Genomic DNA, 25,418 nt, shown 5'->3' with positions numbered 1-25,418 from the left:
CTTGTATATACGTGTGGTACTGTTCGTCGTGAAACGGATAAACCTGTGCCTTAAACACAGAGGTTCGATACGCACGACTGGCGACAGACAACCAAAGTCGCCGCAGACACCGTCGTGCACTTAAATCTTAAAGAATGTAAAACCTCAACGCAAACTTTATGCATACGGGAAACATAGTTTCGGTTAGACAACAATATTTTAGCGAGTTTCAATACAACGGACGAAATGAACCATATGTATTAAAGAATGAAATCTTTAGTTTTTAAACCACAGAACATACGGTTACGCGTCACTGGCACAATCTAAAAGTAACACGCTTGAATGGAATTCATTGGCTTGTTGCTTCCAATACACTGTAGTGAATATCATTAATTTGTTAGCACGTTTTTGAGTTTTTGGAATTTACTGGGACCACGCATATAAACCTAACGCAAGGCCTGCTAAGATTTGTGACTGTAAGGACGATTTGCATATAGGCTGGAGGGTAGAATTAAAAGGAAAGAAAAAAATCGTTATCTTGAGTTTAAATTGTAATACGAAGAAGCTCGAGGCTTGTAGCAGGTGATGCGTTAAGTAAATTGTAGGCGTGGAAGTTTGCTAACTTTGTTCTTTGATAAACTAGGGCGGTACCGTTCAATCTTGTACTTGTGCACGATTAGGATGAAACCTTTACGTATTAGGGTAAGTCGTTTAATTTCTTTGATCAAATGTAGATAGTGTTAGGAGGATTATTTCACTTTTAGATGTTTTGCTTTGTATTTAGTGTTCATGAGATTTTAACTCGGTCGTCTGTATCTTAACCATCGGTAGCATATGGTATGCTAGTTGTAAACGATAGATAAGCTTCGCGTCTAAATAGGTCGCCTTTGCAACACATCGCACAATTTTAACAATAGCTTTAAAAGAAGACTATAAAGGTTAAAGTCGTGACCAAATAGGTGGAAAACGCAGCTGCTTAACTGCAAAACATTGTATTTTTTATATTTAAACGCGTTAAAAAAAACAAATTTAAAGTGTAAATAAATCTAAAAAAAAGTTTAAATCTTTTGTGGTGAAGTATCGCTTTTGTGTTTTAGGACACCCAGAAAGAATTTTGTCACGTGCCCACGAGGGGGCGTTGGAGGGGTCGTAGAGGGTCTCGTGGTCGACCCAGTTACGGCACCACCCGTGCTCATTCTTGGAAAACCGTTAAGTTTAGTTTCGAAACTGACCCCTCTTGTCGCCACCCTCCGACCACCAGCGCACAAATCCAAACTTCAAATCCATTGCCGGAAAAATCACCTGAACTCCAAATATATCCTGAGGTTCTTGACTTACGACAAACTACGGAGAAAAACGATTCGTGGTAATATTTAATAATTCTACAAAGCAGTATATATTTAAAAAATGTACTATAGCACATGTTTATCATTGGTAAGTAGGCCTATCTATTTTCGATTTGGGTTTTATTTGTATCAGTATATAAAAAAACAGGTCAGACAATTATCGATATAATTAGATATAACTTATTTTTATTCTTGCATCAGTGTACCCCACTCTACTATACTAATTTATCATTTGTAAACATAAAAAACGCCTTTCTAGGCAAGACTTCATTTCCAACATGCCAGATACAAACCTGAGTGAAGGAGAAATATGTGAAAACGTAAGCGTTCAAAATCGGGACGAAATGTTTGCTCCTAATACAAGGCAACATTGTTCTACGCGACCACTAAAACAAAGAAGAAGTGACAATGAGGTTCAGATTAACAATGTGAACTGGAGGGCGGGAACATCTGCAGAGGCCTCTTGTATAAACCTTTCTTTGCAAAACGCTGAAGCTTTTGAAGTAATGCAACAGCAAGAAGATGAAGGTTTATTCGATGCAAATGTCGATTGCTGCTTTAATGAAGATATCTTTTCAAGTCAAGATGATCCTGCAATGGTAATATTTATCATTTGCTTGATGTTAACGCCTAATATAAAACATTCTGCTACCACTGTTTGCGTGTTTATCATTGGGAAAACACAGACTGTATAACTGCTACAACCCGCCAGTGGCCATATTATGGGTTGCCCAGTAATTATACAGATAAAACAATCATGCACAAAGTTATATATATATGTATGTTTTAACTCTTAAAAGCGGACACAAGGTGTATAAAATGCGAGGTTTATGATTTTTTCTTTTTTTAAATTAAAATGTTCCTTGCACCACCTGCTGAGAATAAATTAACAGTGACCTTTATTTTCTTATGTGCAATGTAGAACCGAACGTCCCAGCGAAAGAAATGTGCATGGTCTGAGGACCACGGTGTTTTAAGAAGCAACAAGGTCACACGCCAATGTGAAGGTAGCCTATACATATGTCGGTATATAAAATTTAACCTGACAGTAGTTTTAGTAAATTAGAAAATAACGTTTTAGACGAGATGATACCAATGCTTGCAAATGAATTAGCCGAAACCTTGAAAAACGAGCTTTGTGCAGCGTTTAATCGAATTGCGGAAGATTTTTCGATACGTGTCAGCAGAGCGCTCTTGGAATTCCGGAACAGTCCACCACAAGAAGTTGAACACGAAGCGTGGAGTGGACGAGGTAATATTATCGTTATACCAAATGCCACAGAAGGGTTTATTAAACTTTGTGCTTGCTTATGAAAAGTTTCACTATATTGGATGTGAAGAAGGCTGGTGTTTAGTATCGTGATTATAAAACATTTGGGAACATACACTGCATAAATAAACACGAATTAATATTTCAGAAAAACTTCGTAAAACATACAACGAAACGGCAAAAACGACACGCAGCTACACAAATTTTAATAACCAGCATGAAAGGTAAAAAAACTTTATTTCATTTCCACATTTTTGCAACTAACTAAATTGACCTCGACGCCATAAAGGTCGACAAATGTTGTACAAACAGAGGCAATATCCTTGGTCATGCACGACAAAGTTTCAAGAAATGAAAAGGTCAAGTCAACCGAAGATGGGATTGAAAAAATGATTCGCTTTCAGCTGCTTTCTAGCGAAAACTCTGAAGCAAAGCGAAAAATCTGTTCGTGTAATGAGAAGAATACTGAAATGCTCTTATGTGATGATGCGCACCCCCGTGTGAACTCAGTATCCAAGTATCCGAATCAACCGATCTATAATGAATACCGTTTAGCCAATGCAACTTCACCAGCAATTACATCTCCAACGTTAAAATGTCCCCCACAACCCACACAGGTCACAATACTAACTTCAACCCCCGCTGTAAATGAGCCGACATCAATTTATCGCAAGGATGGCTTAAAGCATGGACCGCAAGATGAAACGGGGGGCAGTAGATCAAATATTGACCCAAATGGTATGTACGAAGGTAACTTCCACATAGAAATACGTTGATAAAGCACGCTTGGTGTAATGTTTATCATACAATTTTATATTTGTAGATGCCCAAAACGCAGTGATTTCATCAAGCAGCGACGACAAACCTAATTCGTTTCAATTTGGAACGGCACCTCAGCATTACCCAATTATATCCTTTTTATTTATAACAAAAACATGTTCAAATTTTAAGAGAATGCAGCCTTTAGGAATAGACACCTGAATAACGTTGTCGTTTTGAGCAACTATACTCAAATGGTTGTTGCACAAAGCAAAAGCTGTGACAGCATTTTATGCCCTCACGGTAATAATTAGGTTTGGGCACATATGTGTATTTTTTCGGTTGCTGATAATTTTACCATTATAAAAGTTACCTACTAGACTAGGTTATAGCAATTTCCACATCGAGTCTTGAAGTTGATAACATTTTGGTTACGGGGGGCGCACTAAACTGTATAACACGGTAATTTAGCATTATATTTCTAACCTTAACTCTCATTCTGCATATACGGCATGGGTTTAACTTCACAGCACCTCAAAAAGTCAAAGCTAATGTTCTTCTACACAAGATACCCATGCGTTACAACATTAAAATCTTATTTTAGTGATGTTCAGGTGAATAAGAACCACACTTTAAAATATTGGTTACATACGAGTTATTTATCAAAAAATATATGTGTAATATATGGTATACTGTGGGGTAAAATGGGATGTCGGTGAAACCTAACTATACCATATTTTCTGGGTGTGTCTTTATCGATTAACAACTCTATTCGTGCATAAGAATACGGTTATAAAATTCGGTAAAAATTTATAGTTTATTATAACAAATGCGACATCAAAGGCAAATAAAACCTGCCCCATCTTACCCCAACCAACTATATCGCCTACAGTCTAAAATAGTAGTATATCTCGCCCCCTCCCGACATAATACTTTGTGGTTTTATTGACGTCCCCTTAACTATGTCGCGTTTTATTTAAAAACCCACACTCCGTGTCCATAGAACAGTTCGTATGATATGTGAATGTTACAATATGCAACAAAAATACATTTTATATCTACGTATGTCCATAGTTTTCTCGTGCCACCACTTCACAACTGATCAAATGGTTTAGCAACTTTCGAGAGTTTTATTACATGCAAATGGAACGCTTCGCACGACAAGCACTTGTTGACGGTATAACAGAGGCAGAACAGATATTGGTTGGTCGGAATAGCGAAGTCTTTCATATACTTAACATTCACTATAACAAGAGCAACGATTTTGAGGTAAAATGTTCTATTTTTATAATATAGTATATGATGGGGGAAGACGGGACACCTTTGGAACATATTATCTATATATCCCGATTGTGTTTTAAACAAACTCTATGGCAGTCGTGAGGTTATGGTTTTATATTTCTTTGAACATTTTTTGTTTACTACCAAATGGGACCAAAAAAAACAGAATGAGAAGGTGTCCTATCTTTTCACAACCTACTATATATAAATAAAACTTTTTCGTAAAAACTATATTATAAAGCATCAACCAACAACCAATGGTATATTGAATTTTAAAATATATGGATGAAAAAGTAAAAATGCCGTAAGCGTTTCGTATGCATGCGTAACAAACTTTTCAGCTTCCAGGCGAGACATAAAGCATTTAACGCATAATTTGAAGAATGCAGCTCTTTTACAAGCACGTTTATTCAGCGTTAAAGATACGCTTCACTAATTATTGGGTATTGGTTGCTTGGCACGGAAACGGGTTGGGTTCGAGTATTTTTGCACGTAATGTATCTCCCAATGTTAACGGTTAGACTTTTATTCAGGCGCCGCAACATTTTCTTGACGTCGTGACCAAAACTATTCGTAATTTTTTTACCAACATAAAGTACGGAAAAGATAATGAAGCTGGCTGGAAAAAAGTAATTTATAAAGTAATCTGCAAACTTGATCAAGATATCCCAGAAATATTCAAATCACCGAACGTCTTGAATTGTCTTGGCCACACAAAAACTTATACGGCCTAGTTTTTATAGCTTCAGGCAGTAAAAGCAATGTTGTGGATTGCGGCATATTTACTGCTGTGTCCGCAGTCAACGTATTTTAATGTTGATAATTATGCCCGCTTATTCGAAACTCTTAACATAGGTGGTTTTGCTTGTTATAACCAATAACTTCATATGCACCGCGTGTCCGCTTGCGACTTACATAGCAGCATGCAACTTTTCTTTTTCTTTTTATCGCACTTGTCTTTAAACTGTAAATAGCTCGCAAGAGAAAACGTCCAAAATATCCCCTTGTCGCACTTCTGCTGATTATGCAAAGTCAAAAACTTTTTTCTGCCGTAATATTTTAACCAAATGAACCTGTCTTTCCTGTTTCCTTGTTTCCCTCAACACTGTTTCTGCTATACATATAGTAGGAAGGGGGAAGACGGGACATCTTTAGCACATATATATCGAAAAATCTTGAACCTGTTATTACAACGGTCTATGGGAATCATGTGGATACGGTTTTGTAATTCTTTAAATGTTTTTTTGTTTACTACCAAATGGGACGAGAAAAAAGCATGAAAAGGTGTTCCATCTTCTCCTTACTAGATATATCTAAAGTTTCAAAATACAGAACAAAGTAATTATTAAAATAAAATAGCTAGAATAAATGTTTTACTGAGTTCGGCATAAAACTAGGAAGTGAGTGATAAAGATGACGCTGAGGTCTTTACGCTGAACAGCAAAACGTGTCTTGTTGTTGAGTGTTTAAATAGTTATTGCACTTGACGTATTTTCATCAAGTTCGGTTTTATGCCCCGGTTTATCTATGCCGTATGACCGTAACAGTTTAATTTTCCCTCTCCCGGTATGGTAATCGTTGAGTTCCTCGTTCCGAGCAGCAAATACACAATTGACAGGTTAAGCTGGCGATTTCCTTATACCCTATAATCGCTAACCCTTCACTAAGCTCCAACTCCTTAACTTCCTGGTTTAGCAAGCTTTCAATTGACAACCTCGAGTTTCTGGCTTTTAAATTGGAAAAGTCGTCGTGGCTGTTTATGTACTCTACCTGTAATTGTAAATAATAGGGCGGCAAGCGCACCAGCGTTTTGGTTTACGTAATAAATATTACTGTGCAAAAAAAGTTAAAAATGCGACTGAAAATATAAACATTCTGCAAAATAGTTCGTAAAGTTTATTAATACTGTGTGCATTGTCAAGCAACTTTAGTTTTGATGTGCAAATACGTGCGTTAACTTTCCGATTGACATGCGCAAGTGAAAATTGTACAAGCTATTAAAAAGTCGGTTGTCACAAAAAGAAAACCGATTTTTTGATAAAATAAAAACACATTACAGTGTAAAAACACATTTAAAAAGACAGTTTCGCTGTAACTAGCACGTTCCTTAGGGAAATAATTTAATAAATACTTTCTATAAAACACACTCTTTTTATGTACATTTGCATACAAACGGGATAGTACGTGGTAGGATAAGTACATTGGATGCATAAAAGTTTAATAACTTCAGTGTAGAAACAGTTCAACTAAAAGCACCGGCAAACTATTAGCGCGTGAGTGAATTAACAACGGCTACTCCGTGTCGCCACCAAGTGGTACGAATACAGACAAATGTTGTAACCAAGTAAGAGCGGGTGGTCATGGCATGTTTGGTTGGGGGTCGAGTTCCCAATTTAAAATAAATGATTCGATAAGAGATAAGACAAAATTTTATATATAATGTTATAAATTTGGTAAGATTTTGAATGAAGTATTCTAAAGTGCAATGTTCTACACATTGTGGAGTGACCTCAGTGACGTATATGCTTTATCGGTGTTGGTATACTGTGGCCATGCAAGGTAATGATTTCAAATTTGAGCTAGAGACGAGAGCTTCCTTCTTTCCGCACATAGAACAACACATAAGCTTCTTTTGTGCACACGTCACCATCACTGATAGGATTCACACTAAAATCATAATTTTAAGATTTTTCTCATGATGGTGATAATTTATTTATTTAAACATATATTGCCTGCTTGTGAGTTACCAAGTTATGCAACAATATGGGTGCCTGTATTTGAGTGGATCTCAAACTTTGAACAACTTATCATTGACCATTGGGTTGAAGCATTAACCGCGCTACACGTGCTTTCCACAAATAAATCAATAAAAAGTAACACGAACCTGGAATCATTGTATTCTAACCAAGCATGTGATGATGAGTTGTAGCAATACGCTGTGTAATGTCCACCGTAGCATGATCCACAGTGATTAGATACAGCATATAGATCATAAGTGGGCGGCAAGTTACCTGAAATCAAAAACAAATTCAATATTACTTGTCTGTACACCGTCTGTATATATGCGTAATAATAACTATAAAAATGAATGTAACAGACATCAAACACTAAAGTTATATTTTAACATAACACAGATTAATAATCTATATTCTATACAGTCTTTGTTTTTGTGTGTGGACTCTACGTTAACGAAGATCATACAATCAAAATAACGAAAGAATAGGAAATAAGAGTAAAATTGCCGTAAAAAATGTAAATATTTCTTATAGTAGTGTTGGACAAGATGGGACACCTTTAGCACATAATATTCAAATATCCTGATCGTGTTTTAAACAATTAACAAAGGTCTATGATAATCGTAAGAAGACGCTTTAATATTTTTTTGAATGTTCTATCGTTTACTACCAAATGGGACGAGGAAATAGAATGCAAGGGTGTCCCATCTTCCCCTGCACCCTACTATATATGAAAATGAATTGATAAAAAAAGGGAACAATAATTTTGATTTGTTTTTTATTATGGTAGCTCCATAATAATAAACAACCTGGTAGCAACGTCAAAATAATTTAATTGCATGTAAACATTTTGTACCTTCGCGAGTTTTCGAAGCGAAATTTCGTAAGTTGAGTGACGTCACTGGAAACTTGACCAAATTGTTCAACTTCTGTCGATACCTGCTTCCTTCGTTGAAACGTTTCAAATCTAATGCTGGTGTTAAGATAAACACAAGTTGTGTGTGACATAATAATTATGTTGATAAAACAAAGAAATACAATAGTACCACACAATAATATCGGCGCCATGTTGCCCGGAGGTTAGCACGTTACCTTTAGTATCGCGAAAAACTGAATTCGCAGCTTGATATTCTAACCATGGTGGACATGCGTGTTTTGGTTTGCACTTAATGCCATTTTTAGTATAATACTACTTGTTTTAAAAACACAAACAACTTTACAGATAAAACAAGCTAACATCCAGTTAGATATATAAAGGATACGTAAGACAAGAACTTTGGGAAACTTGTGTATTGAAAGTTTCTTTGTCATGGTCCTACGAACTTTGCATCTTTCGCAAATCTGAAATTAGAAAACAAATCAATAAGCATCAGCGTCACCGCATAATTTATACAAACGAACCGGTTTTTCGTCTTTATCCAAAGTTTCTTCCCTAGTAAAGTTGTCCAAACAATCAGTAATTGTGGTCACTTCGTTGGAATACATTTTCTACAACATAAAAACAATCTGATACCCGATTTTCAAGCTTGGTGAAACGTTTGAAGTAATTAATATTATAATATCCCACCATTGCACAGACCGTGTGTTCATGAACACTTTTCCTTAAACTTGGAACCAATTCGTTTAAATTAATTGAAGCCAATTTACTGTAAGTTTACTGAACTTCCCCCCAAAAGCTTATCTGATTGTTTGCATTTACTCTTATCGTGTTTGAACCCTTGTCGTTTTGCCAATATATCACATAATTTCGTTATTTTTAATGAATTTGGTGTTCATTGTTATTAAATAGAGTTGCATTTGAATTAATGTATTACGTAAATATGTGAACTATGTTAAACCTTATAATTTTAATGTATGAACAAACCTTAGATATGGGCAGCGAAAGGTCCCAGAACGGGTCATAAGTGAGTGACGTATGGCGGCATTCTTGGCATTCTAATGACGATTCAAGCTGGCCAACGAATAAATCGAATATAAAACTGTCGTCTTTGGTTGTATACCATGACCAAGTCGCACGAGCTTTTTCCTGGGGACTGTAAAGTAAGGATAATAACTGAATTTCACAAGCGTGCCCGCAAGATACTTAACGGTAATTTCGTCAGCTCAGTGTTTACTAATGGGTTGGAATTGTGTAAAAACAAACGAAATTATATTACATCAGTGGTAATTTGTAAGTGGGCAGTGGGCATGAGTTGTATGGAAATGGAACATTTGTGTAATGTAACACAACCAACATATACAATAAATGGCGTAAGTAAACCAAGTTATCATAAATATAGATGTGTCACTGTTGTTTTGCTGTTACTTCGTTTAAAGCGTGAAGAGACAACATAGTTTCTGTTACAAAAACAAAATATTAACTTATTTAACCTTGCGTGGCAAGTGACTTGAAGGAAGTAAAACACAAATATGCCTGTACCGGTTTAATAAATATGCCAGTTAGGAATACGCTTGTTAAACATTACTACCGACTGCTTGTAACATCGACAGCTGTAATGACTGACCTTAAATGTGACAGTTCACGCAACGGTTCTTTAGATTTGATGCGTACACGGTTTATATCTTCATGCAATCCCTCCAATAAAAAGCGAAGAAACTCCTGACAATCTTGTTGCCTGTAGTAACGTAGAAGTCATTATGTTAATCAACAAACATTCATTAATATAGACATCAATACGCGTCACCCATTTGACAATTTACACGAAATGTTGGGTGTACTTATACACATGTTGTTTTGTAATAAAATGCCTCTCAACGATGGCGCGAGGTTTTCTTAAAAGGCTGTGAAACGTTACAAAGGCGTATTTGAATTTATTTCCGGAGGAATTTTCATTAAAATGTAAACGAGAAATCTGTTTTTTTCTAAAAATATAAACATTATTAATTTGAGTTATCTTGTTGCCGATAGCTATGTACTTCAAAAAGCAGGTAAGTTGCTGTTCTGGGAGTCGTTAGTATAAGTAACAAAAGTAAGTATTACAAAGAATAGTTCTGTAGACAACTGACGCGTAAAAGCTTTGTTACTAAATAATTGAACGGGTTACATAAGGTCACATATAATGCTGCATTGTCGCGTCTTAACTATATGCTGTAAATGTAAACAACACGTCAGCATGTTAGATAGTGAACTACTCAGTACTCACTCGTATCCCATAAACCGTGGTGAAAATTTTTGAATTTTCGACTTGAAATTGTTGGGGCTGTGTGAGATTCCATTTGGTTTCCACAGACGAACCAAAACTTCAACAAAGGCTGGTGATGTAATGTAAAGTAATTAATGTTAAAGTTAATAGCACTGTTAGTGTTAATTATGATGGATGATAATTGAATGAACGGTAGCGCAAAGGAAATGAATGTATGATTAGAACAATACAAAAATCAACCAAAGTTAATCACTTTTCAATGAACTTTTAGTTGAATTAGAGGCCAAACATACTTTACATATTAATATATTATTATTATGGCTTAAAATTGACCTTTAAAACAGCCAGTTTATAAAATCTGTCTTAACTTCAATGATGACAACAAGGGCCTCATATTTGGCACTATTATATGGAATACCCATTTGACAGGTTAAATAACATAATACCCACTTACATTGATTGTAAAGGCAATTTGTATTATTTGTTAAACACTCTGCTTACTTGAAATAATAAACACTTATTTAACCAGGTAGTTCATGAACTGACTGTCTTTGGTTTAGGAAAGCTTTGCAGAAACCTTACATTCAAACCCCTAAATTTTGAGGGTTATAATATATGTAACAACCAAAATATTTTTTTTTAATGTAAAATACTACTTTTATAATAGTAAAGTAGTTGATTTTTACAACACAGTAGTTTGTACCTCTCATAAGATCGCCTTTCATTGGAGAATTCCTATTAATTTCACCTTTGTATGTTTCGTCCATGCAGTATTCACGTAGTATGGTGGTGTTAGATAAACATTGGAGAATTGAATTCATGAAACACTGGAACATATTGAACTAAAGTAACTTAAATATTTTCATGCATCAGGGCATATTACCCAAGTTACAGCATAACACATGCTTACGCATTACCACGTGGTAAATTTATGGGTGATATTTTATTAACTTTAACTTTATTCTGTGTCTGCTAACAATCTGGACAACCCATTACCAACTAAGGGGGTACAGTTTTTGGCACATGCCTACAGAGATAACAACATTAAGCATAGAACTGTTTTACCCCAGATTATCAGTATTACTATGATATAGTATTAGAACAGATGTACAGACATAAACTACAAAAACATGCAATTTTTTCTAATATGTAAAACAAAAGAATTTGAATGCAATTTAAATTTACCGTATTTCCAATATTCCTTAAACCAACATTCCCACCACTTTCTTTCCCCAATGAACGACTCTGTCACGAAATTAATAAAATTCAGTTGGCTTAAAAAGATATGTTACTTATTGCTAGAGCTAATATAATTCATATAAACTGATAAGGTATCATGTACAACATAAACTTCACACGTCCCATTTCAAACAACTACTGAACAAAATTTAACAAAATACCAATCAACATAAAAATGAGTGGGTAATAGGAAGGCAGAAGCTTTATAAAAATGTCCCTGACCTGAAAATTTCATCATACAGGCAGATTATTTTAGGTGGAAAGCTATTTTAGTTGTGCTACATTCAGTTTTTATTGGTAAATATTTGTTAAACACGTATCTAGTTAATTATTATTATTATTTCAAGATGGAAACTTAAGACGTAATTTCCATGTGGTTGGCATAGGTAATTTTAACACACAGGGAATTTTAGATAATTGGATAAATAATACTGTATGTACAGACATCTTAAAACTTAAGATGGAATGTTGTACTTCGAAAAGTAAAAACTGTTTTAGTACTAATAGAATAAAAAATATATATATTTTTTTGAAAATTATGTGACATGTATGTTAATTCTTAAACACTGGCTTAGAATATATATACACAGCCTAGTAACAGAAAATCCTAAATAAAAATACCAGTGGGCAGATATTAAATATCAACTGCATGTATTGATTGTAAAACATATGCAGTTGTTCAAATGACTGTACAGCACATCATCATGCACTTCAACAAATTAAAGCTTTGAAAGAAGGATTAGTTGACCTCAAGCCACTGCTTGAACCCACATAACGGTCACTACTAATACAGCCTTCTAATAAATATCACATTCCATTTGTTTGATTAACAAGTAGCGAATAGGTATTTTAAAACATTTAATTTGATAAGCGCAGTGTGGAATCTAACCGAAACATTTGATGAACTAGCTACAGTAGTTGACTTAGGTTTTCTTGTTTGGACACTGGAATGCGACTTTGCTTGGGAAGATGGACCATTTTTACTACACTTCTGCCTGAGGCTCATTCCCAATTTACTTCTAACAGCTTTTTTCTTGCATTCTTTAGGTAAATTCAGAACTTAACAGACAACACATACTTGCTACCCATGGGGCAACATCTTTTAATTAAAACCTTTAGCAATGAGTTTGCTGGGTAGATAAATTAATCTGTGACATCATAATGGTGCATATTTATATCTACATGTATGTTTTTAATTACTAAATTTTGGCATTACCAATACCAAACCCTGGGCTAATGCTTATGTCCAATCACAACTCATGTGAAATGTAACATATCACAATACGTTGAATAAGTAATATATACAAACTCGCTATTTGATATGCCTATTTACTATAAAACACTATTTAATTAAACACGAAATTAAAATGATAAGAGTTTACCGGTGATGGTGTGCTTCTCTTTGGACTTCCACTAAAAGAGGGGACATATGGTTCTTTGTATGGCTGACCATCCACTAAAATAAAAAATGTTTTATTTTACTTGTATATGTAGCAAAATTTAAATAGGGTACTGCATTTGTAAGAAGACACATTTATAAACGAGTATCAATTATATAAGATGACACTTTGTTAAACTGTCAACACCAGTCACCACGGTATAACAACTGTAAAAATAAATTTCAAACTGTTTATTTTATAAATCATTACTTGTTACTAGGTCTTTTTTTTCAAGCCTTAAACTTTGCGAGTGATCACTCTTCAAGGGGGTAGAACCTGTAAATAATGTTAAGGCTTACACAACTTCTTTTCCTCTCTTAGAAGAAATGTTATGTAAATATTATTTTAAACCACCAGTATAAAATATTCTGTGCAAAACTTGTTTTGTCATCAATTATGTTCTGTAATAGTCATAAAAAAACTAAAACTTACATGAAGATGTATCGGTAGCAACCATGGTGTTTGGTAGATGTTTCTCTCTAGAAGATGAACTTAAATTAAAGTTGGAAGTGTAAGAAATCCTTTTGGTTCTTCGACGTGATTCTGATGATGAATATTTGTAATCAGTGTCGCTGTTGTAACCAGAAGACACACGAAGACTCGAACCTCTATGTCTGGTTGCTGGTCTCACCAAATCGTTGGAATTTGATAAATACTGTAATAAATGTGTTTTAAAATTTTAATGTTCCAAACTGAATTTTACTTACGCTGTTATAACTATAAGTTGAATCATTAGGTCTATCACCAATGAGGTTTCTGGATCCACTTCCAATGTTTGAAAGTTCCAACCTATAAAGGGATAAAATCAGTAGGCTATATTCAAATCTCTGCAGAATATGAGATTTTAAGATAAAATGTTTTGTGTACAAGACAGAAGAATTAGCAAATCTGGACACTTCCTTATGGTTATGCAATAACAAACTATTAGATATCTTTGAATATATTTTACCAACATTTCCATTATGAATAAAAAATGCACACGCAGAGTCAATACTATGAAGACTGTAGCCCTAATTTGAAACGTTGGTGCTAATGAAGAATCTTCTTTCTTTGTTGTTATCTGCTAATCGCTACACCTTACGTAACGCATCTAGCTCCTATAACGACTAACCCCTGTACCCACTAAACCCAATTAATAACCTGTAACTACCTATTTCTAACACTTTCCACCAGCATAATCTGTAACATACGAAAGGATTCTTTACCACTACCGCGAAAATGGCGAAATATCGAAATGTACTTTTATAATGCTTTCAGAAATCTTTAATCTTACCTTGAACTAGTGGAGGTATATCTACTTGGCAAAGTGTCAAAATCGGACCTGAAATTCGAAGAACAAAATAACATAAATATTATAGGTGTATTCATATACAATTAATCAATATCTGCTTACAGTGATAAAAAAAATAGAATTTTTAACAATATTAATAAAACATACCTTGGTTTTCGTATGTAGTTTGCTTGTGCTCCGTAGACTTTACTACTGCGTGGATGTGTAGCGTAACCGGTCATTCCACATTACTTGTGTTTAGTTGTGTATATAGTTTTAAACAACACTGTAAATATATTTCCATTACAACTGACGATCAACATCAAGTCAAAATGTTGTATAGTTCAGGCACATGATTTTCCTACAAATTTCTAAAGATGTATTTAATTTAACGCACAACAATAACGCACATTCCAACGTAACGACGAACAACTGTGCCAATTGTATTTTGCCTGGCCAAGGTATTCGTGTTGTACAGTATACGGATCGGCATTTTAGCAACCATTTTTGATACTTTCTTGGTAGGTAAGACCGCGTACATAAAGTTTTATTGTTATTCGTCACAAGCAGCGGTGAAAGTGAGTATTTAAATAGTGACATTTTTTCAAAATAAATTTGACTTGAATCAAAATAGTAATGGTTGCCATAATCCCCCCCCCCTGTGACACAGCGGCTAGTGGGTATATTGCTTGCTTCGAAAAGTCCAGATTATTAAATATGTATATATATAATTACACTTTTTTATCATTTTATGGAACAACTTCACCATCTACATATACGCTGTTTATATAGCGTTGCTTTGATAGACTACGTCAGCTTTTCAAAACTACCAGTAATAAAAAAAATCGAAACGTGTTCCAACCGGTCCATATATATATAGTAGGATGGGGGAAGATGGGACACTTTTTCATTCTATTTTCACGTACATTTTGGTAGTAAACAAAGAACATTCAAGGAATTATAAAACCTTGTCCTCGCGACTTTCATATACCGTTGTTAATTGTTTAAAACACGATCTGCAAGACCAGGATATTTATATATTTTGTGATAAAGGTGTCCCATCTTTCCCCACCCCGCTATATATATTTAACAGACCGTGTAGTGTATTCTGTTCCGACCTACAAGCGCAGTAGCGTTTGCCATCTTTTTAATAGATAGATGTGCCATTTATTCCTTATATTCAGCAAATTTTGTACTTTTCTGTTCTAGCATAAGCTGTTCAAAGTTATCCCGCACATTTATTGCACATTTATTACATGGGTGCCGTATATACCAAACTACGTATTAGAACACCAAATGAAATATTAGATGCATATCTACGGAATTCGTTCTTGCTATAAGAAAACGAATAAAGCATTGAGCAACAGAATGAAGCATTACGATATGCAAAATTATGATTTCGAATGGCAACTTTTAATTTTCACCGAATTTGACCTAAATAATAGAATTGAAAACAAATTTACGCTAAACGAAAATAACCCACTAAGTGATGCGTCGTTGCCAGCACATGAAGCAAAAGTAATAGAAACAAATTGCAATATATACAGAGAAGTGATTTCTTACAGATATATATACATAAATATTGAATACACATCTACACCGAAGGCAGTAAGTTACAGCTAAATGACCAAATCAAGGGGGTAATAAAAAATGTCTGTAAATAACACCGCAATAGGTTTATTGTTTGATTCTAAAATCACCGCTTTGAATAATCACAAGTGGGCGTCACAGAGTCGATCGAGAACATTCGCGGACTTAAAAATGTCCGGAACATCGTGATCTAGTTTACAAATCACTTTGTAGATTACTTTCTTCCACGCTGGGTCTCTGTCCTTGCCAGCTTTGATTGACAGGTAAAACTCCTGTAGGCTTGTTTGAGTGACGTCGATGAATTGATCTGGAACCTGTGACATAATTAATTTCATGTTAATACTTTGTACATTTATAGCAAATATATAAGATGAATTTGTAGACAGTTTATATGAACACAGTATTCGTCACGATATTTAAGCCTACAGCGCCTCAAAGTCTTTTGTGTTGCACTTCGAGGTTAAACGAAGCTCAAGCTGCCTCGGCGGACTGTACTTGTCGATACTGTCGATGCGTAAGTGTCAGCGAGCCGGCGTCGAGCCAGAGTGCCACGCGACCCACTGTCTAAAAGCTTGCCTTGTGGGAACTGGTGACTCGGAAGCCCGATACGCCGCTGTCATAGTTTGACGCGGGAAGCCGGGTCTTAGCACGGCAAGTGCCAAAGTGTTGTCCGTGGCGTCTCCATATAGTCGAGAATTTGAACAACGACAGGTTTTAAGACTTGACGAGCGAAACAGAAATCAATAACTGCTGATGGTTTTGTTGAGAGAAAGGCCTCGGTGATAATCACGCCATGGTAGGTTCTTGAATAAACCCAACAGACAAACACGCGTATTGACAAGTTCAATTACATGGTAACAGTTTAGGGTTGTTTTGACGAAAAGTACCATATAAAATTAACAGAAATAAAAATACGCTCAAATACTTTTTATACGTGATTAACGTCAGGGCTTTTTGGTAATAAGATGCAAATCCGGACATGCTCGATTATCTGGTCGAGCTAACAAGCAATAGATACGCACTAGCTTGTCGCTTTCTGCTAATAACTCTTCGCAGCACAACAAGGTGGCTTCCTTCCTTTTCTGATCGACTCGTCGCCCTCTTAGCGACAAACGAGCAAACGTATCCTCACGGGGAGCGCGGACAGGAGGTGTTAAGTTTCAAGCGCTTGCCTCTTCTTGATAGCACACGTGTATTACGGAGATTTCCAAGCCATGGGAAGTTCCAATAAGCATTGCAGACCGAATTAATGGAGCACAGTTAAAATGATAAATGCGCAATTTAAAGACTGCGGGTGCACACGATAAACATTTATCATTTAACATCGGTGCGCGATTACATCTAAATAACTGATTAATTATATTTGATATCTTGCTACATTTTCGCAACGCCCTCGTCGGTATAATGGCGACGTATTGTTAGAAAATTTTACTTGTGCTAAAGTTAATGATGTATAAGCGGAATCTCACATTTGTTTAGGGGACAACTTAGGTTAGCAAAAGAAATCGATTTGTTTTCTTCTTCGAACGAACAGTCGCATGTCATTGAAGTAAGCGATAATCGGGCGGCGATTGTTGTTGTGGCTTATCTTTGCGCATTCATTTTTGAACGGTTACGCGTTAAAACTTTCTGGGTGCAAACTAAGTCATGCCAAGCTGCAGTATTTGAACAGGTTAACTTGCCAAAATATATTAACTGTAACACCGAGGTTAAATCACGGTTTTACGTATATATTTGACAAAAGCGTAACAATTAATAGCCTGGAATTTTTAAAATGTATTGGTTTCGCATTTTTAAATTGTAAATAAAACTTGCGGATTCGTGGAACTACTCAATGAAACCTAATGCGTAATAACTTTAAGGAAACTGAAGCAGAAAATAAAAGAACATTTGAAGAGCATAATCGAGCGCCGTTATATTCAAGTGCCGATCGAGCGACCTCACTTATCGATCTATATCTATACGAGTTTTCGCATGAGCTTAGTGATCTTCGGGTGATAGCTTGCTAAAACAAAGGGCGGTCGGGTGGGCGTCTTTCGGTTGTTTCAAGTGGCGGGGATGGTTTCAAGGACGGTAGGCAAACAACCGGGTTTATACATGCGTTGCTTCCACCTGTTAACTCGAGAAGTGGAGGGAGATACAAGTGGTAAGGTTTGTAACATAGAGGAGGTGAGACAGAAGAGAGCCAGCTGGTTCAAGTATATGTTAGGAGGGGACAAGGCGGATATGTTGCTTCTGCTTCTGCGATACTCGATGGCCACTTCAAGTGGATCCCTTTGTAAGAAGTCATCGCGTAAATAATAACTGTATCGCGTGCGCATATGTTTCGATTTTCGTTTTATGTACCAGTCTCGGCTAAAAGCGCATTAAAAATAGTCTTATCACGCAAAAGGTTTTTTATCAATTCAATAAAAGTACTCACTCGAAAATCGTTGCTCTTATTGTAGTGAAGATTGAGAACTCGTAGTATTTCACTGTCCCGTGTCACCAGGATTTGGTTTACATCGGTTATTCCTTCAGTAAGTGCTTGGCGGGCAAACTTTTCCATTTGAATGTAATAGAACTCCCGAAAGTTGCTGAACCATTTGATCAGTTGCGAAGTGGTGGCACGAGAAAACTGCAAAGATGTAGAACAAATTATTAGCGTGTTTGTATTTATTGTTTCAAGATTTTAATTGGCGCTGAATGGTTTATTTTGAATAGTAAAACGATTTCAAAGGTTAAACCATATATACCTTAACATCGGCAAAGTACGCTTTCAACATATTTGCACTTGGATATCGGGTGTAGAAGAACATTAACTTTGCCTTTTTCAAATGTTGAGGAGTAAGGCCTTCTTGCATGTAAAGCTTTGGTTAAGAAGTAAAACGTTTCAAATGAAGCTAAAAATAGAATTGACCTATTACACTGGGTTTAAAATCTGTTAATTGTAAATTACCCGGAAGCTTTTAAGTGGTTATTGCAATAATACGACTGAACTTCTCTAACAAGTTATTCCTCAGAAATAATAAGTAAGTCAAACAAAGTGTACGAGTCGCATACGAGGCAAGCGAGTGCCTCACTCGGGTCACTCGCAGGCGCCATGTAGCACCCAAAACAGAGAGCGCGGATTTTCGCAGTAGAACACTGCCCCAACATGCAGGATTCGGCGAATAAAGCGGCGTCGTAACGACGTAAATCGCAACCACTATCGCTGGGTTGATTGTGACTAATACGGAACTGAGCTGCTGAAAAATAAAGAGCTCAGTTTGGCATTTAACTTCCAAGTATGGAACGGTCGTCGAGCGGTACAGTGAAAGGGATGATTTCCTTTGTCTTTCCTAATTAACTACTTCCACCTATTATTAGTGATTAGTATGGGGGGCAGGCGGAGCGAGACTGACAAGGCTTTGTTCAAATTAAGTCAGAGAAACGTCGCTTATACAAAACAACGTCGTTTTATCGTATTATAAGGTTATCACTTTCACAATTGAGATTGTTTTATCTTGTCGGGATTCTGACGATCGTACATAAATATACGAGAGTGACATATTGCGTTCGTTTCAGGTTGCAGCTCGCGATACCTTAATAAATGCGTAATTAGAGGTAAACAAAAGATGCAATCTGTTGAAAACGAAAGCTATAGCGTAATAAGTGACTAAAATTAACACTAATCCTCAATTACCGGAATTAGCGCAGCTTTATAACACCCACAAAATCAATGATATGCACTAACGCGGCAAAGTGACAAACAAAAATCCTCCGCACAGAAGAACAACTAAGGCCGATGACGTAATAAAGAATGAATCGCGCAAGGAAATTGTCGATGACAAGTTCCGATGCAAAGTAATCTTCATCCCACATATTATATCTTATAATCTATAACCAATACCGAATGATCACGGCAGTTGAGTTGGATCGATGCTAAATGTCATTGAATAATACTTGCTTCACTTCCAATGCGTTTAATTTCTTAAGCGACTTCGATCGACCGAAGATTGGAGCGAGGAAAAGTAATTAATTAAAGTCTAAAGAGTAAAACGCGGCGATGACTTATTACCGCGATGATCAATAAGCCCAACACAACCACAAAAAGTCGAAACTTATACGGTAAGTTTATATAATTAATTAACTAAGGTTAATGTGACTTATTAGAAAAGGATATCGATGACGAGTAGGCTCCTACATCGGAGCATGGACTCCCATAGTCTGGAGAAACGCATTTTGAATCTATATGATGACCACTTAACATTGAAGCTGTAAAAACAAACAGAAAATTAAATATTTTGAGAGTATATGTTAAATGTACAATTCCAGTGAATCAAAGAATATATTATGTTTATGTAAGTATGGCGGACAAAATTAAAAAAACTAGCGGCCATTATGCAATTATTTATTGTTTTTTTTTATTCCATATGCCTAGTGCTCGCTTACGTGTCTAGCAAGAGAGATACGTCGCATGCTAAACTAAACTATTACAACATATACCTCTTGGTTTTATTGTATCTCTGGTTGGTGTTCTGGTTGAAATAAATCGAATTCCCCCGGACGGATCAAAGCTGTCTCGAATACGGTTGTAGTCGCTTGCAAGAGCCCTGGCAAGATGCCCCTGCTGGAAAACAGGATGCAACGGGAAAGGAAGCTGAGGTGAAGTGAAGGGGTAGATTGAAGACGATGTATTAGATGCTGGTGGATAAGATGGGTTACGAAACATAGAGCCTCCGATCATAGGGGTGGAAAGTGGGGTCTTATGCTGCCCCATTGAACCCGACATATTCACTGAACGAACTTTGTTTCTTATGTTTTCAGGTTTAAAGAATCGGCTGTAATGATCGTGGGTGGGTGAAAGTGATTGATGACCAAGCGTATTGCGGAAAGCTGATGAATCCGGAATGGATGGCCAGTTTGCAGAAGCGAAGAAAGATGGATCCTTAGCGGAATAACCGGGACGTGCAAGATACGGCGAGGTAGATGGTTGCTGCTTGCTTTCCATAAAATCTGGCGACCTACTACGACTTCTTCGTTGGGTTTTTGAGGTGTTTGTAATTGATGGGGAGTCTCTGGATAACTTTCGTTGGATGGAAGCTGCGTGTTGCAAGTGACAGTTTGTTTGTGGTCCTACTGATGCAGATTGGAGTTTAGCAGTCGAAGGAAGTCTAGCATCTGAATCAATATCATTACTGGAACATCGTCCGATGTCGTCTCCGGCATCATCATTTGTAAGAGAATCGAAACTAGAAGGGCTTTGATTGCGATCTTTAGTAAGTTTCCTTGTAACTAAGGATAAGGCTTGTGTTTGTGGCCGATCGTTGACACTGGAACTTCTAAATGATAAATAATCTTCACTACTGAACATAATTAAATATTATAAACAACTGGTATACAAAATACTCACCTAGATTGTATAAGGTTTTCATGGTGGGTCGCCTCAACCGGGTTTACATTGGATCCTTGGTACCGACCGTATACCGAAGGCAGACCGGGATAAATGGAACCGTCGCGCGGGCTATTGGGTTTAGTATTTCCGGCCGAAGACCTCTTTCTAACCTCGACGTTTCCAAAGCACATCTGCGATTGACTTGTAGTTCGCATTTTTTCTTGTTTACCTGTAACAAATTACGCGTACATGTACAGAGTGCAATGTTACAAATATACAATTACTTGAACTTTAAAAAGCCCAAACAGATAAAATCAAAATGGTTGTCAGTTTTTCATGTCTTACCTTCAACAATGAAACTAGAAACATTGGGTCTTGAATACAGATTGCTATCCAAGTGTTCTTTCCCATTATGATCTTCAGGGTTTCCTAAGTTTTTTTGCTGTCGATCACTTTGGTAGAAAACCGAACTTTCCTGGTCGTCATCGTGTTCTGTTGCATCGCAAACTTGCTTATTTGATGGCAGCTTCAACCTTAACTCCTGTAAGATGCGCTTGGCAGATTTTTCTGCCACTGCTTCAAAGGCAAGGGCCAACTCCTTCTTTAAAGTTTTTACGAGTATTTGGTACGACGAATTTACTTCATCTTCATTCAAAGCGTCGGTCACGCTCAGTTTGATCGCAGCCTGGTAACGTGGTTGAATTTTCATTGGTGAATCGACAAACTCGTCATCTGTATCCAAGCACTGTCTCTTAGGTTGCTGGTGTCCCCATCCCTCTGCCATACTTTCCCCGGTACCAGCAACAGAAGATTTTTCTGCACCCGAAACTGCTGCAACTAGTTTCATTGCTTGGCTGATGAACTGACTAGGGGAAGACGCGGCTGTAATTTAGAAAGTTGTATAATGCGTATACAGGCATTAACTAAGTATACAAACAGTTAAAATATGAATACCGTAATTCACCTTTAACAATTTCGTCTATGTTTTGTTTAACTAATTCACTTTCAGAGTCTCTTGCTGACGTAAGAGTAGTTTCTTTCATCGTTTTTGCATCGGGCTGGCTTAGCGCCATCGATGATGGTGACTGCACGAAAAAACAAGCATACAGTATAAACACGGATATCAAAAATAGGTGCTTCTTACAAACAATAAACTTACTGTGCCGTTATGATATTCGTGCTGTAGGTTACTAATTTGTTCCTGCAGGCTGCGAATCTGTTCGCTTAAATGTCGTTTTCTATTCGGTAAGGTGTTTATTGGAGCTGAAGACGATCGCATAGCATTCTGATCAGATTTTGAACTCGAAGCTGTTGGCGATAAGACTCGATCTGGCTTCACTCTAATATTGGTCACAATATTCTCAACTCTTGCCCTTTTTGCATTCAGTCGAATCACGTCTCCAGATTGCGCTTTAATCGACTGATCACGAGCACCTTCTATTGTAGAATCTGCAGCGATTTTCATAGAATCTTGTTCGGAAACAGATGCAACGGAGTCTGCCGAATCGCGCGCGTCTTTTGCGTCCGGTGAAAACACTTCTGCTGGTGTGGGTTTCACATTATATTCATCTGCACTTTTGATGTCTTCAGAATCATCGGAAATGAAACCGGCGCCGATCGGCCCACTACAGTTTAATGGAGATGACATGTTTTCCTCGGGTATGGAAACGTCTTCTGTAGATCTAAGTTCTCCGTATGGCGATAAAGAAAACCCTTTCGACTGAGGAGATGTGGCGCGAGTTTCTTCTAGTTGATCGTCGAACTCGGAAGGTAGACGGACGGAATAAGGTGAACTGGTATCAACAGACCTGTGTCGCCTTGTTGATGTCAACATAGTTTTTAACCTTGACGTCTAAATTTTCCTGTTTATAAATACATTTAATAACAAGAATCAAAGACAAACAATTTCCTACACGAATACACCTTACAGTGACAACCTATCATACCTATACGAGGTAACATATATTAGCGGTACCTTTGTCGTATGATTACGACACTGATTTGATTACTGCCGCAATCGACGTATCAGCAATGGACCTTTACCGATGATGCAAACTTTTTTCGCCTTTTTACCTCTCACCCTCTCTCTTTTATAGGCGCGCATCTTGCCTTTCTCTTCTCTAATGCAGTACACCCAAGCTCATATGAACAAACTAGTTTTCGCGATACGGCGTTTGTTTTAGCTACAATACTAACATGCATTCTATAGATGTATAAATCTTTGCAATACACGGTTTAAACGTTGCAACTAAACCCTAATTGGCGGCAGCTAGCCTTTACGTCGGTAACAATCTTATAAACACACTTATGTAATCTTATATACATATTGTACAGCTTGATGCATTGATTATTTCTTAGTAAGAAAGTGACGGTCTTTCGCAAGCCGTGTGGTTAAAACCATCATCAAGGTAGCTATCCCTTACGATATCTAACAAACACCAGTCAATATATTGCACAAAGCTAATTATATGAGCTGCACTCGCTGCATTTAACAAAAAAGTTATTAGATTTCGTGTTACTCGCACGAGCAATGGTTTCCTATTGAATAAGATACGCAGTTCGTTCCTTGAAATTAGCTTGCAAGGCGGCCAGCTAATGTTGTTCGATGTAAATACAAATAAAACACCGAACGCGACAAGGCTTCCCGCAAAAATTCGTGCTAAAGGTAAATGCTGGCCACCGTCTTTGCGACATACTGGGCGCCATTTTGAACGAAGCAAAAGTAACTTGCTACTATACGGGTACAGTTTGGTACAAAATATCAACGATTTTCTTCTTTCTTTCCTGGTATATTATAACTACAACTACAGTGTTTATAAAGGTGAGCAGAAAGAGCAAACTTGAACTGACTACGCACACGGAAAACAACTAAAACACCGAAACATTGTTACCTTATGCTTACCGCCCGTTTCAATTGACTGCAATGCAGTTATAGTAAGTGAAGAAGAAAACTTTACCTACGCAACATGAATATGCATCCTTATGCTTTAGATTGGAAATCGGCCTAATTTACATACACTCAAAGCAGGCGAAACGGCATCATGTTGCAGTAACTCCTTTAAGGCATTTGACGAGTTTCTCAAGATTCGATAGCTTTATACACCTACACCGAGTTTATCGAATAAAACTAGTTTATTGTAGAAATGTTTTAGACAAGCAACCATAACTAAACTAGAAACTAACAGCAGCGTAACCGTATTTCCAACTCAAAGTATACACGACAGTCATATTCAGCTGCGGTTAATGACCAATGGTGAATCAAAGGTCCGATGAAGTCCTATGAGCCAACACAAAGGCCACCGGCGAATCACACAGGATTCTTCGCTCTAGAAGCACTTCCTGTCTTACGCATATTTCGAACGATTCACATGCAGCTTATCTATACTGTTCGTATAGTGCTGATCTTACGCCACCGAATTCCGGTTCACATCGACCCTTATTATGTGGTCTCATGGTTACACAAACGTTTAAAATCGTCGCTGATCAAAGTACATGAGAAATAAACTGCCAACGAATGCTGCGACATTACAATGGACAGTTAGCCCATAATGGTTTATCAATGTCCTAATATTGAAGTAAAACTCTACACCACATGGCGCATATATATTGTTGACTATACTGTTACTGGTTTTGGATATACCCCTACTGTCTTGAACTGCACAACTCAGCCAACATCTCCAATAGTAATTACAAATACTAATCTTCTAAAAACGCCCCGAATGACTCGAGGACACTCAACAACATCTTAATCTCAAGCAAGTATCCTATTTTCAAGCCTATTTCCACTTTGACTTGACCTTGTGTCTCCGTAAGGGAAATAGCTGTTTTACTTAACGCAACATATACACGTTTCTTATATTGATCTGTAGATTCTATACGATACGATGTCCACTTACATTGCTACATTTATTTCCGCTCTGTTTTTTTTATATAGTTCTACCTGTATTCGCAAGTTGATCACAGCACTTTACTAAAGTTACAATGAATTTTATTTCGGAATTTAGGTTGTGT

The 25,418-nt window shown here is 36.8% G+C and overlaps 3 protein-coding genes across 10 annotated transcripts; 1 reads left to right on the top strand and 2 right to left on the bottom strand.

Annotated features, from left to right (window-relative positions):
- Positions 1-308: 308 nt before the first annotated feature.
- Positions 309-6,254, top strand: prox-b (transcription factor protein). Of its 5 annotated transcripts, none has more exons than XM_018811405.2 (12): positions 319-561; positions 623-681; positions 1,077-1,345; positions 1,585-1,924; positions 2,248-2,332; positions 2,407-2,577; positions 2,744-2,819; positions 2,885-3,345; positions 3,419-3,504; positions 3,864-3,968; positions 4,429-4,623; positions 5,169-6,254. In XM_018811405.2, exons 2-12 carry the CDS (start codon positions 661-663, stop codon positions 5,367-5,369), a joined length of 2,010 nt encoding a protein of 669 aa, XP_018666950.1. In that variant the 5' UTR covers positions 319-561; positions 623-660; the 3' UTR covers positions 5,370-6,254. The 5 variants fall into 5 exon arrangements, with proteins under 5 accessions (XP_018666951.1, XP_018666950.1, XP_018666949.1 ...); NM_001078493.1 differs by having other exon boundaries at positions 381-561; positions 2,885-3,333; positions 5,169-6,000; XM_018811406.2 differs by having other exon boundaries at positions 309-681; positions 1,077-1,342.
- A 263-nt stretch (positions 6,255-6,517) lies between these two features.
- LOC100186834 (ubiquitin carboxyl-terminal hydrolase 2) lies at positions 6,518-14,832 on the bottom strand. Of its 3 annotated transcripts, XM_026834379.1 has the most exons (17): positions 14,630-14,826; positions 14,465-14,512; positions 13,899-13,980; positions 13,798-13,846; positions 13,624-13,734; positions 13,402-13,467; positions 13,135-13,208; positions 11,699-11,758; positions 11,217-11,340; positions 10,514-10,622; positions 9,875-9,985; positions 9,235-9,403; positions 8,772-8,858; positions 8,633-8,711; positions 8,227-8,337; positions 7,520-7,646; positions 6,518-7,302 (listed from the first exon to the last, which is right to left on the bottom strand). In XM_026834379.1, exons 1-17 carry the CDS (start codon positions 14,701-14,703, stop codon positions 7,215-7,217), a joined length of 1,569 nt encoding a protein of 522 aa, XP_026690180.1. In that variant the 5' UTR covers positions 14,704-14,826; the 3' UTR covers positions 6,518-7,214. The 3 variants fall into 3 exon arrangements, with proteins under 3 accessions (XP_026690180.1, XP_009858247.1, XP_026690181.1); XM_009859945.3 differs by having other exon boundaries at positions 13,624-13,846; positions 14,630-14,832; XM_026834380.1 differs by lacking the exon at positions 13,402-13,467 and having other exon boundaries at positions 13,624-13,846.
- Positions 14,833-15,852: 1,020 nt separating this feature from the next.
- LOC778983 lies at positions 15,853-23,720 on the bottom strand. Of its 2 annotated transcripts, none has more exons than XM_026834066.1 (9): positions 22,567-23,720; positions 22,372-22,492; positions 21,753-22,289; positions 21,426-21,636; positions 20,519-21,351; positions 20,196-20,287; positions 18,787-18,894; positions 18,474-18,668; positions 15,853-16,365 (listed from the first exon to the last, which is right to left on the bottom strand). In XM_026834066.1, exons 1-9 carry the CDS (start codon positions 23,239-23,241, stop codon positions 16,174-16,176), a joined length of 2,964 nt encoding a protein of 987 aa, XP_026689867.1. In that variant the 5' UTR covers positions 23,242-23,720; the 3' UTR covers positions 15,853-16,173. The 2 variants fall into 2 exon arrangements, with proteins under 2 accessions (XP_026689867.1, XP_002122608.1); XM_002122572.3 differs by having other exon boundaries at positions 20,519-21,354; positions 22,567-23,621.
- Between the last annotated feature and the right edge of the window lie 1,698 nt (positions 23,721-25,418).

The sequence above is a fragment of the Ciona intestinalis genome, chromosome 4 (genome assembly GCF_000224145.3).
Source record: "Ciona intestinalis chromosome 4, KH, whole genome shotgun sequence".
NCBI classification, from domain to species: domain Eukaryota; kingdom Metazoa; phylum Chordata; class Ascidiacea; order Phlebobranchia; family Cionidae; genus Ciona; species Ciona intestinalis.
This window is presented reverse-complemented; position numbering and strand designations above follow the sequence as displayed.

Excerpts from the sequence above, each read along its gene's own strand:
- prox-b (XM_018811405.2), top strand. The coding sequence starts at position 661 with ATGAAACCTTTACGTATTAGG. Across the intron at positions 1,925-2,247 it reads GTCAAGATGATCCTGCAATG|AACCGAACGTCCCAGCGAAA; the intron begins GTAATATTTATC and ends TGTGCAATGTAG. Across the intron at positions 3,505-3,863 it reads CACCTCAGCATTACCCAATT|GGCATGGGTTTAACTTCACA; the intron begins ATATCCTTTTTA and ends TTCTGCATATAC.
- LOC100186834 (XM_009859945.3), bottom strand. The coding sequence starts at position 14,703 with ATGACCGGTTACGCTACACATCCACGCAGTAGTAAAGTCTACGGAGCA. Across the intron at positions 14,513-14,629 it reads AACTACATACGAAAACCAAG|GTCCGATTTTGACACTTTGC; the intron begins GTATGTTTTATT and ends TTCGAATTTCAG. Across the intron at positions 7,303-7,519 it reads TTAGAATACAATGATTCCAG|TGTGAATCCTATCAGTGATG; the intron begins GTTCGTGTTACT and ends TTATGATTTTAG.
- LOC778983 (XM_002122572.3), bottom strand. The coding sequence starts at position 23,241 with ATGTTGACATCAACAAGGCGACACAGGTCTGTTGATACCAGTTCACCT. Across the intron at positions 22,493-22,566 it reads ACGAATATCATAACGGCACA|TCACCATCATCGATGGCGCT; the intron begins GTAAGTTTATTG and ends TTTTTCGTGCAG. Across the intron at positions 20,288-20,518 it reads AGATACAATAAAACCAAGAG|CTTCAATGTTAAGTGGTCAT; the intron begins GTATATGTTGTA and ends TTGTTTTTACAG.